An 18,552-nucleotide genomic window follows, 5' to 3' on the forward strand; every position below is an offset into this window, starting at 1 on the left:
ACGCTCTCCCCAGGCTATGACCAACACATCAGGGCAGCTAAATCCTCGAACCCAACTATTGCACAGAATTTTTTTTACCAGATCCAAATGAAACTCCAGTTGCAATGTAGTGACAGTAAAGATGGACATGCCAAGAAAGGACAATAAAGAAGATGCTTCCATTTTTCTGCAGGCTTCTGGAAGCAAGTACAATGACTGAAACATTCACAGGACCCCAGCAGCCCAGCCATTTCCTATTCCCAGCCCCTAGCCCCCCACCCAAATACTGAAACTGCACAGAAAAGCAACAAACAAGTCTTTTCAATGTTACATTTCATTCCATTCAAACAGATCTGTAATCTCACAGTGATGAGAGGAGAAAGTCAGGCCTTTAATAATTATAATAAAAAATAATAAAAAAAAGCTTACAGCAATGCAACATTTCCTCCCCGTCAAAGTGATGGATTAACAGTTGGTAGAGGATGCAATGACTCAGAATTAAAATATAAAAACAAAACCAAAAAACAAGCCAACCCCTGGAACAACCCACACGGTCAATGACTTTCCTTACATAATCGGAACAAGCAGTCAAACGTCAACCACTTGCGGAGAACACCACGGACTTTCTTGGTTTTTGATAGTGATTTTGTTTGTGAAGGTAAAATAAAATAAGACACAAATAAAATTGTACATAAATGCCAATGTCTACACTCCATAAAGGTGATGCAGTCGCAGCACGAAGACACAGCCTGACCGCAAAGTGAAATGCAGGTTGCACTTCTTGCCTCTTCCCTGGACACAAAATTTTGGCCCATGGTGCCCAGTCCTGCAGGGTATCGGCAGGCAAAGGGAAGCTGCCTTGACACAGGCTCTTTCCAGGCTGACCAGGAGAAGGCAGGCGGCCATGCCTGGAGCCAGCCTGCACGGAGGCGCTGGCTGGCCTGCTGGGTGGCCTGCTGGCCCACTCTGTGTTCTCAAGTGCTGTCCTCTCGTACTCTGTACAATTCCTTGTTTTCAAGGCTAAGTCCCAAGACTTCTAGACTCTGGCTTAGAGTCATGTCCCGGTGAAGGGCGTCATGCTGTCGTGATGGCGTTTAGGTCCTTCATCAGTCCTTCCAGGTGGGCCATCTCTTTGGTCAGCTCATCTGGTTCATAGCTCTGTGGAAAAGAGAACACTGTTACTGGGCACGATCCGAGGGGCCATCCAGGAAGGAAAGCCCAGAGACAGAGGTCAAAGTGTCAAGTGGTCAGTGGTAAGACTGCCCGAGAAGACTGGCCTGCTGAAACCCAGGCTGGCTCAGGAGAGTCAGACGTAGCAGGATGTACCCACGGTCACTAGTCCCATGTCTCAACACTGCACAATGCCCTTCTCCCCACCCACACACCCCAGGTCACAATGACCTCCCAAGCCAGAGGCCCCACTGCTTGTCCCCTCTAGGTTTCTGCCACAGTCAGCACAGTTGGGATGGCCCTGGATCTCTGGGCCCTAAGTTTTCCTCTTAGCCAATCCTGTCTCTGGAAATGCAGAGGCAGAACACTTGTATTGGAATTTGAGAGGGAAAGGTCACGGAGAGACCGGGTGATCTTTGTTTTGAGAGCAACCACTCGAGCACTTTCTCCTGCAGCATCCTGCTCAGAAAAAGGTCAGGAAGTAAACTGAGGGGTAAAAGAACATGCGGATGGTCTCAACACAAGAAAAGAGGACCAGACAGAGGGACAGAACTGAAAGGAAGGCAGGTGAGGGGGGTCACTAATCGAGCTGGTGTAATGAGCTAATTTAAGCTACACCAGAGTGGCTGTGAGAGAGAAAGCAGACCAAGTCCTCAGCACACTTCCTGGCTCAGAGGAGAAGCTCAAAACACATTTGCTGAACGATGAGTCCGTGTGCGTCACACTCCTGGGTGTGCACAGATATCAGTTCAGCCAGCACACTCGATGGCACAGGACATGTTCCCAGCCATCCTGGCTGGGCTGATGGCCCTGTGAACTTACACTCTCCGAGTCTTCCAGCATTCGCGTGGTCTCCTGCACTTCAGGGGCACTGGGAACAACCACTGGCATAGGAGGCCGGCTCCTTCCCAGAGTCCCGATGGAGGCTGTCTTCACTGAGTGAAGGTGATGGTTCAGAGCTGAGGGGGGAAAGGCACGTCAGGGGTGTGGCCAGCCTGACCCTTGACCCCAGGGAGGCACACGAGGTCCAAATGCTGCTTTAGGGTGAGGGACGCACACAGACCTAGTGCAGGGATCCTGCTCTGAAAAGTTACTGGAACGAGAGGGAAGGGGGATGGCTGGCAGGGCACTCAAGAAGCCAGAGGAAATATTCCAGTCCAGTGGTTCTTAAAGCGTGGTGGTCCACAAACCCCTTGCAGGATGTCTGGGAAATCAAAACTCTTTTCGTAATAACAGACATTATTGGCCGTTTTTACTGAGGGTACTAAAGCAGCAGTAGGTAGGACTGCCAGAGCCTTAGCGCAAATTAAGGCAGCAGCACCACACTGTAAAGCTACTCAATGACATAAACTTGCAGTTTTAAAAAGCCAGTTTCACTCAAGACCATCCTCAACAAAGCAGTAAGAATTACTTATTTTATTCAATCTTGACCCTATTGTACGAGGCGAAACGGAAAGTACGCGTAAGGTGCTTTTGCTGTCTGCAAAGCATGACGCTATCTTTAAGAAAGGCACTTGGGGGAGCTGAGTTTTTATCATGGAGCACCACTGTTAGTTCAAAGACAGACTGACAAGCAAACTGGTTATTCAGACAGTTTCTAGAAAATAAACAAAGTGAGCCTGTCAATTCAAGGAAAACAATGAACAGTGTTTTTTGCCAATGATACAATTTATGTTTTAAGTGAAAATCAGAATTTTGAAAAACTTGTTTCTGCCACCATGGGACTGAGAGCTTAATACTTAGATACTTTGATGATATTAATGAATATGTTTTTATTTATTTATTTTTATTTTTTAACAGACAGGGTCTTGCTCTGCTGCCCAGGCTGAAGTGCAGTGGCATGATTATAGCTCACTATAACCTTGAACTCCTGGGCTCAAGTGATCCTCCTGCCTCAGCCTCCCAAGTAGCTGGGACTATAGGTGTGCGACATTGCACTTGGCTAATTTTTCTTATTTTTGTAGAGACGGGGTCTTGCTTAGTTGTCCAGGCTGTTCTCAAACTCCTAACCTCAAAGAATGTGTTTTTAGATATTGAATAATGAAATGTATCAATATTTAGAGGGTTTGCATAACTTAGTGAACCAGTATTTCCTAAATGCCCAATGTGTGATGTTTTAGTATCATCCATTCAAAATACAAGATAGGCCAATGAATTTTAATGGACTAGAGTATCAATGGTTCATGACTATGGTTTTAGATTTGACATTATAAACAAACCTGTAAAAAACTACAACTTGTTGAATTTTGCTACAGTATCAAAAAAGAAAATCCACAATTATCTAAAAAGGTTATAAAAATACTCTTCCCTTTTCCAATTACATATCTGTGAGGCCAGATTTTCTTCTTATACTTCAACCAAAACAACATATTGCAACAGATTGAATACAGTAGCAGATAGGAGAATCCAGCTGTCTTCTATCAAGCCAGACACTAGAGATTTGCAAAAAATAAGACAGTGACATTCTTCTCACTGTATTTTTGTTTTGAAAAATAGTTATTTTTCATAACAATATGCTATTTATCGTAACATGATAGTTGCTATTTTTAAATGAATTATTAAAAAAATTTCTCAGTTTTAATTTCTAATATGGTGACTACTGATAGATATAACCCAAGTGGAGAAAAACTCTTTTGTGTCCTCGATAGCTTTTAAGATATAAAGGGGTCCTGAGACCAGAAAATTTGAAAACCACTGACTTACTCTGAAACAAACCATCGTAACAGATAATAACGTGGGAAAGGAGGGGAAAGCATGCCTTTGAGGTCGGGGACTGTCGCTGAGCTCTGTCAACTTGGGCAGTTCTGCAGGGTTCATTTCCCTACCCTGAGGTTCCTTCTGAGAAGGTTTCACCGCCCTATGGGTCTCAGTCTTGGCCTCCCCAACCCCATCTCTGGCTTGCAGGCATCCTGTGGAGTTAGGGGGTTCCAGGGGGCCAGGCAGGCCAGACCTGTTGCCCATCCCCATACCACTGGATTTTACCACCAAGGGTTCTGCACATAGACACAATTCAAAAGGGCAGCTCGCTCCCCAGCAAATTATTCTCTGGTTTGTATGTGTTCCTGCGTGGGGTAATGACACACTGCCACTCTACCTAAGTTGCTGAGATGAGCTTGGAGGATATTTGCTTTGTTATTCTTCAATAACAGAGCAAATTCTTTGTTATTCTTCAAATGTGATTTCTGTCCTAAGCCTGAGCCAAACGGTCCCTCCAGCGGTGTTGCTGTGCTCACCCACCTTGCTGGGATAGTAACGGTGTGCTCGGCAACGCAGGATCGTAGGTGGGAGGTCCTGGGGGTGGGATTGCTGGCACAGCGAAGCTCTTCAATGGGTGGGAAGGGCGAACGTGGGCCGTGGGGAGACTCTGGCCTGAATCTTCCTCTTGGGAGCTGGCCAAGTAAGAGGAGCTCGTAGCACCTTCAGGATCCTGATGATCAGTGCAGCATGTCTGAGACGAGGAGGCTGGCATGGTGTCAGTGCTGGGGGTATTTCGAACGGATTCTACAGCAGGGAAGTCTAAAGGTTAGCATTTCTTTTGCCATTGAACATATGCAAATCCTAGGATTTTGGCTATTTCTAGGGGCCCCCTATATCCGTTCAATAGGCACTGGGGATCAGTGCTAGTCAAGGGAATGTGGATGAGCAGCACCACTGCCAGGGCTAAGAGTGCTCTACTCTGAAAGAGTCCCAAACCAATTTTGTATTCGACCAGCTGTTCCAATTTTTCCACCTGCACAACTAAATGGTCACAATTTTACAGATTTAAAGTTCTCCCCAGTACCTACTATGGAGCACATATAAAGGTTTCTGGGACTATTTCTGTTAAAATATAATTAAGTATAAAAGAAAATGAAAATCTTCACTCACTCACTGATAGTCTTAGAGAGTAGCCTTTCATGGACAACCATGTCTAGTCACCAAGGCTGGCTGGGTCCCTGGCAGGAGCCAGCTCTACTGGCAAGGCCTGGTAGTCCCGGCATAAGAGGCCAATGTCACAGGCCCTCATGCCCACCAGGGATGGTGCACGGCCTCACCAGAGCGAAAGCCTCACAGCTCAAGTACGACCCGGACAACCAAACAGTCCAGAGGTCTGCACACAGCTTTAAGATCCTGCCAAATGAGGGGCGTTTGGGTCCAGAGAAAGAAATAGGGATAGATTAGCCTGGAGAAGGGAAGACTAAGGAAGAACATTATAATAATCTTAAAATAGGCAGCTTGGTAGGGTAGAAAAGCACTGGCTTTGGAGTCAGATAGACCTGGACTCTATTCTTGGTACTAGCTGGGTGAATTTGGCAAAGTCACTGAGTATCTCAGAGTCTCAGCTTCTTCATCTACAAGACACGGGGAGAATAACACATAATTCATTGAGGGTTAAATGAAATGTATGAAAAGTGCTGAACACAGTGCTTGGATAATGGCCAGCATTTTTTCTTTGTAAATTACTGAGAGTTTATTCTAAGCCAGGCACTATGCTAGGTGCTTTACATTCATTGGCTCCTTCAATCCTCAAAGGCACTGGGAGGTTAAGCAAATTGCCCACGACACAGCACTAGCAGGGCAGAATCTGAACCCCTGCACTCTGGCTCCCAGGCCCATGCTCTGAACCGCCACGCACTACAGAGACTACTTTTCTATGCTTGGTACCGCTCATCCTCCACCCTGTGGAGCAGAAGCTATACCAAGGCCCAGGGAGACCACACGTGGAACATCTTTCCAACATTGTGAGCTGTGCAGACCGTCCCCACCCCTGGGGAGAGTGTGCAGGACCCAGCTCAGGGCGACAGGCTGTACCACGTAGCCTGAAGGCCTCTTTGACTCCTCGTGTACTCGACCTTAAAAAGTACAGTAGTCTCCCCTTATCCATGGTTTTGCTTTCCAGGGTTACCTGTGGTCAACCACTGTCCAAAAATATCAACTGGAAAATTCTAGAAGTAAACAATTCATAACTTTTTAAATTATGCAGCATTCTGAGTAGTATGATGAAACCTTGCAATATCCCACCCGGGACACAAATCATCCCTTAGTCCAGTGTGTCCGGGCTGTATACTCTACCTGCCCATTCGTCACTTAGTAGCTGCCTTGCTTATCAGATCAAGAAAACACAGTGTATATAGGGTTCAGTACTATACACGGTTTCAGGCCTCCACCAGGGGTCTTGGAATGTATTCCCCTGATGATCAGGGAAAACTACTGCAATGTGTGAGCAATCTGTAGAAATCCAACACATTTCCCTGCCTTTCTTGCTGACGTAGCAACGAATCTGTTCCCTTGGGCTCTGAGAAGACAGGCCAAGCCAGTCATGAGCGTTACCTCCTTGGCTTAAAGGTCTTGGGTCCCAGGGATGAGGGACTCACACTCCCAGGTGTGCCTGGCTGTGTTAACCCTTCCAGGCCTAGGTCACTTCTCACTCCCAAAGGGGTGGGCCGAGAATCTCACTTCTTAGGCTTCCTCCAGCCAGCAGTCACCAGGTTGGGGAGCTGCTGGTCCCACTCGGTGTGATCCTGGGCCGGGTAGAAGCTGGCTAGGAAGGGGAGCAGGAAGGAGGAGAAAGAAAAGTGGGCCCAAGTCCTGCCCATGTCAGCCTGTACTAGCAGGTGTGTTAGGTCAGCTCAGGTACACAGGCCTACCTTGACTGCCCCAGCTGCCTTTAAGTTGATGCATATGCTTCTAAGGGCCAACGAGCTGGTGGGAAAGGTGAAAAAGGAAAATAGGGTCGCCTATGAGTCAGAGCCCGGGCCTGCTGCCACAGATCAGGGCCGTCCTGCGGAGCTCGAGGGCATCAGGCACACCGTGTTCTCTGTGAGGGGTGCTTCCTGACACTGGGCAACCCCACCAGTCTACTCAGAAACTACGCTGTAACTAAAATTGCTGCTTTGGTGAGGAGCCTACTTCCTGGCTGACCTGTCTCTCACAGCTGACGCACAAAGTTCACACTGACCAAGTGCTTGGCTGGACAGGAGAAGAGTGCTCTTCCAGTGCCAAGTGGTGGCAACACCGTCCATGCTCCCTGGAGCAGGGACTGCCTGGCCGGGCTCTGGTCCTGCCTAGCCCACACATACGGAGCTGCGGCAATACTCTGAGCTCTAGAAACACAAGGCCTTGGGAAAGTACAACAGTAAGAGAACTGTGATCATTTCCAGGCACTTGTTCTACATTTCAAACCCACCTTCAGTGCATCTATCACTTTAGTTTTACCTTCTCTTATCCTCTCTGGTCATGAAAGCAAGGAGCCTGTTAGCAGTGCAAATCAGTACTTTTTTCCTCTCTTCCCTTCTGCACAGGTCCATGCAGAAGGGAACTTTTACCAACACCAGATCACTTGGAGAAGCGCTCAGTAGGAGTTGCCATGCCTCTCTCCAACTCCCAAGCCCTTCCTAGTCCAGGAGGAAGGAGAATGGGGCGAATCTGATTGGGAAGAGGCTGCCATCCTCTCAGGCAGGCCCACATCCTGGTGTGTGGGATTCCTTGGCCTTAAAAATGGATGAACAGGGTTGGGTGCAAAGCCTCCTTTCTAAGAGCAGGTTTGGAGGACTGCTTTCTGGTCCTCTCTTCTATCTGAGGCTATGTTTGTGAGGCAGCCTTTGGTTCTCCACATAGCTGGCTGGAATAACTGTCCTATCCTGCAAACCGTCTTTCCCTAAAAGACTCCAAACCTGGATTTGGGGAAAGACAGTGGGAAGGCCAAATTTAGACATGAGTTCAAGCAGCATTCTCCAAACCAGGTAACAGATTGGGGACTAGATAATGTTGGGAGTTATTAGGCAGCCCTTAATAAAGCTTTGATCTTCATTTGATGTTTTGGGTATGTTTATGATTGATCAAAACTTACAGGAGAAGAGGATATAACTGGCCTAAACTTCTAGCATAAAATTTTGAGGTTCTTTTAAAATAGAAATCACTTGACATTCCCTTATTTCCCCAAACCACTAAAATTTAGTTTCTGCCTATAATACAATAACTATCAATAGGCAAGTTTCAAACGATGGAAAAATAATACATTATATGTAAGGGAAGTTACTAGACTTGCAGTTTAAAACTGAGAGGGTAGAAATTAATTTTCAATTAATGAAGAAGAATATTTACTGCATTTGCTGTCCTCTCACCTTCACTATTTTCTCTTTAAAACTGTGTGATGATGCTGTTTCCTAAGATTTCCAAACGGGGCGTGTCTGCTGGCAATGTGTGCTTTAAACGCACTGAGGTTTACGTCAGGCGGCCTGCGGTTTGCAGTCTGCACAGGCGCCACATGCCTGGTGGCCCCACTGGCCCCTGGGTGTCGCTTGTACTTTGGACCTACGGACCTTCCTGACATTAGGGTGATTGTGAGGCAAAGGCAACTAACCGCTGGTGCCTGAAGGTCACCCAGGATGAGTTTTCCTTTTAAATTAGAGGATTAAAAAAAAATTAATTGGAAAAAAAAAAAGACTGAATTACACAAGTTAATGGAACAAGAGATGCTTATGTGATTAGAGATACTGCTGCTTTTACTAAAATGACACCTTACACTGAGTACTTAAAACTTAGGGAGAAAAATGGGGTGAATTTTACGGAAACAAATTTGAGTCAGTCACAGAAACGTTATGCTAAGTAAATAACACTGAGAAACACTCCAAATCCTTCTTCTAGGTAGAGCAAGTCCTTCCCCATTTCCTCTTGCCAACTCTTTTGAAATGCTTTCCACCTGGGCTCGATCCTCAGCTCTCACCTGTGGAATTGGCCCTGTCTGAAAGGGACATGGATGTGCCAACGGGCCATGGGCTGCCCGGGTGGTGGAGATGACTGCGAGCTGGAGAAGCGAGGCTGCTGGAGTGGAAATGATGGTGAGGGTTATCGAGGGAATGGATGGGATGGGCACTAATCACAGCTGCGAATGAACACAAGACAGAGAAATGCTTAACATGCTTGCACAGACACACACGCATCACAGTTTAAGAGCAAAGTCCCGCTTCCCGCCCCCCATACAATCCAACCTCTCCCTTGGCTTTTTGGTGGCAACTGGCTGGATTTGGACAATTAGCCATTGATTTCACATGTCTTAAAAAATGAACACATTCCTATGCATACGTCTATATATGTACAGAAAAAAAAAGTCTGAGGAATATACACTAAAATGTTAACAGTGATTATCTTGCAGGGAAGAATGGTCAGGATTCAAAGAGTATTTTTCTTTTGGCTTATCTGTATTTTCCAATTCTTCTATTAAAACATGGATTACATGAGTTATTAAAAATATCTATTTGAATGTATCACAAAATATAAATCCATAAGCCAACAAATAATAACTTAGGTTTCCATTATTTTTTGTTCCACTAAAAGGATAGAAAGTCCCTTCTCCTTCGAGTATACTCCTAATTCATTCTGCCTTTTTTTAAATTGCTGAATGAGGCATGTAATGGTTATTTAGGCCACATGAATGAGTGGCTGTTTAATCGATTTTTGTATCTTAAAAGGAATGCAAATGAAATTTTATTCTGACGGTCCAGTCTGGTGCTAAAAGCATGAGCTACCAGGCCAGTGGCACCATCTCCTAGTACTTCCAGTCTGGGGCTCAGCTACCTCCCATCCACATTTAAAAAAAATGGATTTTTCCTGATTTCCTCTTTCCTTTCCATGCTGGCTAAGGAGTCAATCCGCTGCATTTAGCTAAAGAATCTGAAATTTCCACACAAAGATTTCACATCCTACTTTCTAGGAAGTCAGAGATTACATACACAGCTTTCTATGAGGCTTCATTATTGATCCAGGAGATGGACAAACAAAATCAGAAGCGTGGAGTTTGGGAATAAACTTTTCTTAAGCACTCCCTTAAAGCAGTTGTAGGAACAGAACGTGTAAGGTCAAGATAACCAGCTCTAAACCCCTCCAATAGGTAAGGTTGATGAGGGACACAGGGAATCTTTTTTTACCTCTAAGCAAGGGCTTCATGAACTTCATAATACATCTAATTTGCCCTATTAAAAATGTCTTCTGTCACCAGGGATCTCTCCAGATCTTGGTGGTGCCATTCAACATTACTTTGGTGAGGAGAAATCCCAGCCAATAAAACGATGCCTTACTCTCCAGCTGTCTCCAGTCCTGGCACGTGCAAGCAGGTAGCCTGCACGACCAGCGCGGGACCTCAGAGCACTGCCACCCGTCCCCTTTTCAAGTCCTGAGGAACAAAACAGGGGCTTTCCCTCATGTGATGCTCTCAGTGCCCAGAGGCTCCGGGGTGGGGGGAGGGTCCTTGGGAGCAAAACACAAGGTAGGAAAGCTGTCTGAGGAGGGCTCTCAGAGCAGTCTGGGAGTCAGCATCTCCTCTAGGGGAAGACAGGTAGCTTTTAGCAGTGGGTGCTTCAGAATTAGCATTTTCCAGAATTCAGGCTGACGTAGGGGGAATAAACATCCCAATTTTTACATAAGGAAGTACAATTTGAAAGTGTTCTATGTATAGACTGGAAATGCCTTATAAAAGAAAAAAGTCAATTTTTTTCTTTTATAAGGCATTTCCAGTCTGTTCAGATAAATAAAAAAATAAAGCAATATGAACGTGCTTGCCTAGAATAGAGCAGGCAATCAGTCGTGATAGCTGAATCTGAACTTGATGCTTCTATGCACAGCCTTGTCCTGAAGCTCCTCCTGCCACCAGCAAGCCATTCCTGCCACCGCCCAGTCATTTGAGACCAGGGTAGGTGGACGGTGGGGGCAGGGCTTCTGCCTCGTTCCAGGGTCCAGAGCTCAGCTTGTGAAAAAGCACTGTAGACTTGTGGGTTTTAAAAAGGATATCTCAAAACCTAAAGATCATACATGTACCTGAGTTCAGACTCTTGAGTTAAAAGATTCCACTCACCCAACTGTTGAGGTACAAATTAAATAATATTCCTCACTATCAAAAAAAAAGAAAAAAAAAGGGCCGAATCAACTGGTATAACATCTTTTTTCCTTAACATATTTAAAAGTCATAAATCTAGACATAAAGATAGTCAAATTTTACAAGTTTTAAAAATAAGCCAGTTCAGGCAGAAACTGATACAAAGTTATACAAAACAAATAAGCAGCCATGCTACTGTCTTCTTATAACTCAAAAGCAACTGGAATGGATTAATTTACTCTTTCCAGGCATTTGTGGTTTTAAACCTGGGAAGCCCAGGGCACCTCTCTGAAGAGGGAGAGCACGGTCTTTACCTGCGCACTTCCACGTCCAGGCCTTTCTTTCCATCATGGGCCCCATAAGCTATTCTGTGCAGAAATTACCTATTAATGAACACGGTGTTATCTTTCAAAGCTGATTTTTATAATCTAGTGTCTTACATGTTTGTGTACAGTGAGTGGTTCGTGGGAGAGGGAGAGGGAGTGTAGACATCTGCATACTCGGAGGTTCCACCAAAAGGTGACGACGTGAGGAACTTTTCCAAGCAGGGGGTGCCAGGGTGTGCCTCTCTGTGTGTGGGCCACCCACGGCTCCTAAATCTCCGTACTTGCTGAGAGAGATGGCTGGGAGCTCCCTCACCTGGAAGCCCCACTGTGCCAGCTACTTTGAAAGGCTTCTCTACCTTGCAAACAGTGACAAGGGAGAGGACACAGTAGTTTTAAAAAAGAATTGGTTTATCCCTCTGCTTTTTGGGTTTTAATCATGATATAATATTTAACTTACATTGCATTTCAACTGTTATTAAAGGAGACTCAGTAACTTTTATGCTTATCAAAGTGAAGAATGGGTCAAATAAGGTTACAAAATGTTGCTTTAAAAATTCCACACTGTAAACCTAAAGCTACTCTAAAATACTATGGAAAGTCTACTAATAAAAAAAGAATTCCACAGGTGCCCATCAACACTGAACATGTGTCAGGAAGCCTAAGGAATACTTGTGACACCTGGCTCTCCTCAGCCCCAGTCTTGAGGGATGCTTCCCCATCTCTCCCATAGAGATGCTATGCACTTTTAGGGAGACTGGATACTTCCCGATTCCTAGGAGACTGGGGATATCGGCCTTTTAGCTTATTTACCCTAAACTTAAAGGTGCTAGTCTCAAGAATATTTACTGTAAAATATGGCAAGTGTACTTCTTCCTTCAAGGTGTCAAAGCTTTAGTAGATTATCTTTTCTGTTAGGATCGAGTGAAGTCAAAGAGATCATTCATAGTTGTTCCCCTACATGACTGGACAGATTGGCAGCACTGGGGCAGAGTGAAGCTTTTACTTACGCTGGGGTGGCTGGGAGTCAAAGGGCATCATCATTTTTGGTCTCATTCCCCGCCTTCCAGCCAGTGTAGACATGCTGTCTTCTGATTCGTGCCCTAGACATCAGACACAGAGGTCAGTTACATGCGTGTGCCCTAGGCCACTGAGCAGCCTCGATAGTGAAACATTTCTAATGCGGGATACAGAATTCACAAACATAATGGGGACAAAGCACTTCTGTAGGAAGTGCAATAAAGAGGAAGGTGATGATTAGAGCATCACAGGAGTCCCTGCTGAGAGCCAGCGTGGATGACACAACGCTGCCCACCATACTTCAGCGCCATGTCTGCAAGAACATTCAGACCAAGAACATTCTGAATACTACAATAATAACTGCAGTTCAGTGGAAGGGATAGAATGAAATGTGGGCCAGCTTGCCTCAAATGCTTGCGTATTACATTGCTAAAGCCTGATGAGAGACCTAAAAGAGATTCTAGAAGGTTGTCTCGTTTGGGAACAGAACCTCTAGAACCTCTCCTCCATAACAAGTTATTCTTCATCAAATGGACCAAACCCCATAATGCATTTCTTTAAATCTGATCTCATATAGGAGTCACCAAATTAAGGCAACCTCAGAAAATGGAAAATGATTTAAATGAAAACAGTCTTCCAACACTTAGGGAAAAATCTGCACTTAAAATAGTACCTCTGTATGAATTTCGCCTTTGATGGATATTGCCGTCCATGGAATTGTCAACCGGTGTGATATCTTGAGAGTTGCGAGGAATGGGCGTGTCGGTCATGATGGGGTTTGGGTCTGGAGACTTATCAATTGGCTTCAACTCTAGTCTCTCATGATGGATCCAGAGGTCTGGGGGTTTAACATCTTTGGAATTCCCTTTGTACTTGTGAGAGCCATTCACTGATTTGCAGGCAGCTCGTTTCCTAGGCACAGAATTAATAAGAGCTTTTTTCAAGTAACTTTTGAATATATTTGTCAAAAGGCTTCAGTGATTAAAACTGCCTTTCTGAGAGATGTTTCAAACAAGGGCAAAAACTAAAAAATCAAAAAAAGCCAAAAAACTAAAAAAAAACCCCAACCAAACCAACAGAAAAATCAAACCAAAAAACCTCCAAAAAGCAAAAGACAGAGGCAAAAAGTTTACTTCTGGAAAGAGTAAATGTATCTCCACTCTGTCCACACATATTTAGAAATACTTACCATACTTGAATATTGCCTTGTGACTATTTTTTGGGTGTTAAGAAATTAAGACAGCTTTTTTTTTGTGAGACAGGGTCTCGTTTTGTCACCCAGGCTGGAGTGCAGTGGTGCAATCATAGCTCACTGCAGCCTCCAACTCTTGGGCTGAAGAGATCCTCCCGCCTCAGCCTTCCTGAGTGGCTGGGACTATAGGTATGTGCTGCCACATCTGGCGAAACTTTTAATTTTTTGTAAAGATGGAGGTCTCTCTCTGTTCCCTAGGCTGGTCTCAAATTCCTGGCCCATTTTTTAATCAAGTAATCTCTAAAGAAGTTTTCTCTACAAGTTTCTGATCAGTAGAGAAATGACATTAAGTAGAAACGTAACAATAGAGTAGAGGAGTCTATGGCTTATAAAGAGGGGGGCAACAACTTTTTAGGCAGCCACACTAGGACCACCAACTGAGTAGACAGAGATAATAACGGGGACCACAGTGTCTACCCTCCGCGCTTTGGCCGCTCCACTCACTCACCCCTTCAATAATCACACATTAGGGACCGAGTAGATGCCAGACCCTGTGTTAGACTGCTGTACCCTCAGAACTTTTGGTCAAGCGAGAAACACAGATATTGAGCTATCATTTTAAAATGCTCTGAGCTTAAAGAAATGCGAAGGGAGAAACATGGGAGTGGCTGGAATGCAGACAGTAAACGAAGCATGGCAGTAGACGAGATCACCTGGGGAGAGCACAGAAGGAGAAGAGAACACGTCCGAGTCCAGGCCCAGGCCCGAGGAGTGTGTCTGCTGGCTGAGTGGGTAGGAGGGGCTACGAAGAAGAACATGCTGTCATGCAATACCAGAGAAGAGACTGTTTCCAGAAGGAAGGGACAGGTGACTGTGTTAAATGTTGTTGAGAGACCAAGTAAGATGAGGTCTGAAAAATGTTCTTTGGCTTTAGCAATATGGAGGCCATGGGTGACCTCAGCAAAAGCAATTTTGGTGAAGTGGGAGGGGCAGAATGAAGAATAGAAAGGACTAAAGTATGAGCAGTCAGTGAATGGGCAGTGAGTCTAAAAAAGCATTCAAGGAATTTTGTGGTGAAGGAAAAGGCAGAGGAGGTTTGTACGCAGCTGGTGGTAACCCAGGACCGTGTAGTAGAGGGAGGGTTATAATTATAATTATTTCTTAAGATGGGAGAAGAAGTGTGAGCACATGTAAACACTGAAGGGACAGAGCCAACAGCAAGTCAGAGGTCAGCTATGCTGGAGAGAGGGGTAAGAGCCGGTATAGAGTCTTAGACAGATGTGAGACAAGAGATCAGGGCTTAACGGAAGACCTGGATTCACAGGAGGAGTACACTTAGGAAGGAGGAGGAAACAATTATTACCAACGTAGAAAGGTGTCAGATTTGACCGTGGTATGCCGACAGCTTCCACTTGCTCTGTGAAGAAGCCCAGGTGAGCTGTTGAGAGTGAGGGGCTATCGGGGGATGTGCTGAGATCCAGTGAGGGGTTACAGTCTCTAAATGCTTTGTCAACTTTGGATCGGCTACCATATCTAATTGGTAAGTTGGTTATCAAAGATCCTTTCCTGTTCATTAAAGTAATCCCTGCTGCCCCCACCTCTACACTTGGTAGCACTTCTTTAAATATATTCTCAACTTAGACCTAGAATAAGAGGCCTATGGTCTTCTTCTCCTCAGCTGGCATCGCGCCGGGACGCAGCCCGTGAAAACAGCCAGACTCCCGTGCACCTGGCTCGCTGTGTGCACACGCAGACAGGCTCCTGAGGAGTGACCAGCGATGCTGGACAGTTCCCGCTCTCCTCTCCACATCTCTTCTCTCCTTGGCTCTGTAACTCCTCGCTGGGTTTGGCCAACGGTAGGCACTGGCAACAGACGGAGGGTGGGAGGATTCTTCTGCCCTCTCTGCCAGGCTAGAGGCTGGCAATGGCCACATGCCTCTAGTGCCTGCCACGTTCCTGGCAGGAAGCCCTTGCTTACTGCTTCAGATCTCTGAAAACAGCTCTCTCCTCTTGCCCCTTCAGGCCTGAGGGTAACAGCGACTTATCACTGCTGCTGGCCCTTGAACATCCCTGCCTCGTTTCCTGTAACCCCACCTATGACTTTGTAAATGGTCCCTTTTGGAACCCTTTTGAAGTGTGCCACCTCTTTCCCGCCAGGACCATGACTCATACACATTTATAAGAGGAACTATTTCCCATTTCCTTTTACAATATTTAAAATTGCTTTCCATGTATTTTTTATGTCTTAACTCTGTGTACCACTCTAAAAGAAAAGATACCAAAAATCTCCGAGCTGCACATTTGGGGTCCTTACTTTTTCTGGTGAGAGGTGGTGCGCCGGGTGCAAAAGACAGCGATGATCACGACCACCACGATGGTGATGACGCCAACGGAAACAATGATGACCAGCAGCATATTACTGTCTACAGAGGTGGGGCTGCCGTGAGGGCTGTTACTGCCTGCAGAGGGAAAAACGGTACATCTGTTAGTGTTTGAGAATTTAAAAAATGCATATAATCAGGCTATCGAACCATTCCAAGATACTTCATGTGAACTTCGTTCTAACACTCATCACCGTGCCTTGTATGAAAGCTCCCCATGAACACAGCTCTCTCCAGATCGGGAGCTCCTGCAGAGCTGAGAGCCTGTCCTACGCATGGTGCTCAGCACAGAGCCCTGCTCGAAGATGGTGTTCAGGAAAAGCTTCTCAAATTGTACTGAACATTCAAGAGCTTTCAAGGTTCAGATATACTCGGACAAATAAAAGGTCTTGTGCAGCTGGTGTCTTATGTGATACATAAACTCACCTTGTAAAACACCATTTGTACATGGTTTAGTTTTCTGGCTTTCAAAACCATTTTTAAAATGTACATTCATACAAATCAAAAGTTTTCCACAGCACACAAATGTCTAAGATTACAAAAAATTGCTTGAAAAATAAAGTGCCTCTGTTTTCACAAATATACAACTGAAGCAGAGTTATTTCTCTTATTTGACTTCAGGGAAACGTAGGTGTGTACGTATGCATTAATGTGACAAATAATTACTGAGTGGTTACAATGCGCCAGTCACTAAGGATGCCAAGGTGACCAGGAAGAGGTGAGTGTGGGGGTAGGGCTGGGGCAAACAATAACTGAGTAAGAAACTGGTAATTAATAATGGCTGTTATGGGAAAAACAAAATGAGGGATATGATACAGAGTGACTGGGTGGCTAATGGAGATTGAGTGGTTAGAAAACGCTTCTCTGAGAAGATGGCATTTGAGCTGAGATTTGAATGACAAGAAAGATCCCATAGTACAAAGCCCCGAGGGAGGAACACTCCAGAGGAAGAATGGCCAGGAGAAGGACTGGAAGGCAGGAACGACCCTTCTCAAGGAAGGGGAAGGCAGCCAGTGTTGCTTCAGCACAGAGATGCAAGTTAGAAGAAGAAAGTGAAGAGAAAAAAGAGATGAGGCTGGAGAGATGACCAGAGGCCAAATCATTTAGGATCCTGAAGAAATTCAGATTTTTCTCCTCCTTCCTACTATTATTATTTTGCCATTGTTTAAAGGACGAGGTCTAGCATTTTTATCAAGGCCTTTTGTAATCTAGCTACTAGGTCTTGCTGTCTTGCATTTCTTGAAACATATTTCTATGCTTCCTACCTCATCGTTTAAGTTACACATGCTCATATTATAAAATGTGGCAAAGCCCACCACACAGATCTAACCGCCACAGATAGCTGCTGTCTCTCCTTTTAATTACTCTCTCTCTTACCTTTCTAATAATCAGAGCTGTACAAAGACGTACAGCCAAGCAATGCATCTTTAGTCATTAGAAGTACTTGTTATAAGACGAGGCAGCCTTCCGCGCCATGGAAGAAATTCCTACCATGAAGGTATGGCCTGGGACCTGTGTTTTTAAAAAACCTCCTAAAGTGATTCTCAGATATAACCTGGCTTATAAATTTATGATCTAATCCAAACACATACGCATGGTGGGAAACCCTTCCACAATAGTAGCTGACCCTCCAACTTTGAGTCCATGATTTTATCTTTTAGGCTACATTTAAGCATAGTCCTAGATCTGGGGCTGATTTAGAAGGGTTTAAGAGCTTGTTCTACTACATTTGGCTCAATCATTTTTATCCTCCATTTATGAGAAAAAGGTAAGCAGACAGACAACTTCAACTGTACATACTGACCTTCAATAAAACAGCATTTTTATATTAGGGAAAGACTATGGTACCAGGGCCAATAAAACTGACCATATATTCATGGTAGAGTAGGACTTTACCTAATGCCGTCATTAACTGCCGTGCTGAACTCCGGCTCAGGCACTTTGCAGGGCAGGCACTGCAAAGCAGAGGCTGGGCACTGAAGAGTGGGAGGCGAGCAGAGGTGGTGGCGGTTCTTCCCTGCACCCAACAATGGTGGATTCTCATTTACCTATTTGACCCCTAACATTCGAACTGCACAAAAGCCTCCTTCTGAGACAGAGCAAGAGCAAGCTGCTGAAGAACACTCGCACCAGGACGATGCTACGTGCCGTTCCTTTCTCTCTCCTGAACTACTGCAACAGCGTCTTAACAAAGGGGTTAAGACTTCATACTCTTAGCCTCGACCTGATCCTTTACTGTTATCAGAGAAATAACAGAGAATCACCAAATGGAAGTCATAGTGTTCTAGTAGTGTCAGATATTTACATGTGTTGTTTATAGGGTAAAGCTCAAATTTCTTAGCATTGGTATTTAAGCTTTTGACGGGCTGGTTCTAACCTACATTTTCAACTCAATCTCCATCCCGTCTCTAGGCAGTGTGAGCCCTGGAGGGTGTTTTACATTGCTATGCCTTTGCACATGCTTCCTGCAATGTCCAGCCCCTTCCTTCCTTGACATTTAGCAATCTTCCGTGCATCCGTTAAGACCTAGGTTAGATACCACTTCTTCTATGAAACTTTATCTTTTCTCTATCAGGTAGTTTGTTACTCCTCTTACTCCCATAGCCTGTCACATAGAACTTGAACCTTTAAAAATAC

General features: G+C 45.0%; 1 protein-coding gene across 1 annotated transcript in view; it reads right to left on the reverse strand.

The window, feature by feature from the left end:
* Positions 1 to 295: 295 nt before the first annotated feature.
* Positions 296 to 18,552, reverse strand: part of NEO1 (neogenin 1) — a 212,881-nt gene continuing 194,624 nt past the window's right edge. Inside the window, exons 26-31 of the mRNA XM_012640549.1 lie at positions 13,016 to 13,254; positions 12,333 to 12,425; positions 8,855 to 9,013; positions 4,387 to 4,650; positions 1,972 to 2,108; positions 296 to 1,137 (exon numbers count right to left, since the gene is read on the reverse strand). Of these exons, the coding sequence (XP_012496003.1) occupies positions 1,054 to 1,137; positions 1,972 to 2,108; positions 4,387 to 4,650; positions 8,855 to 9,013; positions 12,333 to 12,425; positions 13,016 to 13,254 (976 nt within the window). The 3' untranslated portion in view covers positions 296 to 1,053. The remainder of the gene's footprint in view (positions 1,138 to 1,971; positions 2,109 to 4,386; positions 4,651 to 8,854; positions 9,014 to 12,332; positions 12,426 to 13,015; positions 13,255 to 18,552) is intronic.

This window comes from Propithecus coquereli, unplaced genomic scaffold (assembly GCF_000956105.1).
Source record: "Propithecus coquereli isolate 6110/MARCELLA unplaced genomic scaffold, Pcoq_1.0 Scaffold155, whole genome shotgun sequence".
In the NCBI taxonomy this organism is placed as follows: Eukaryota; Metazoa; Chordata; class Mammalia; order Primates; family Indriidae; genus Propithecus; species Propithecus coquereli.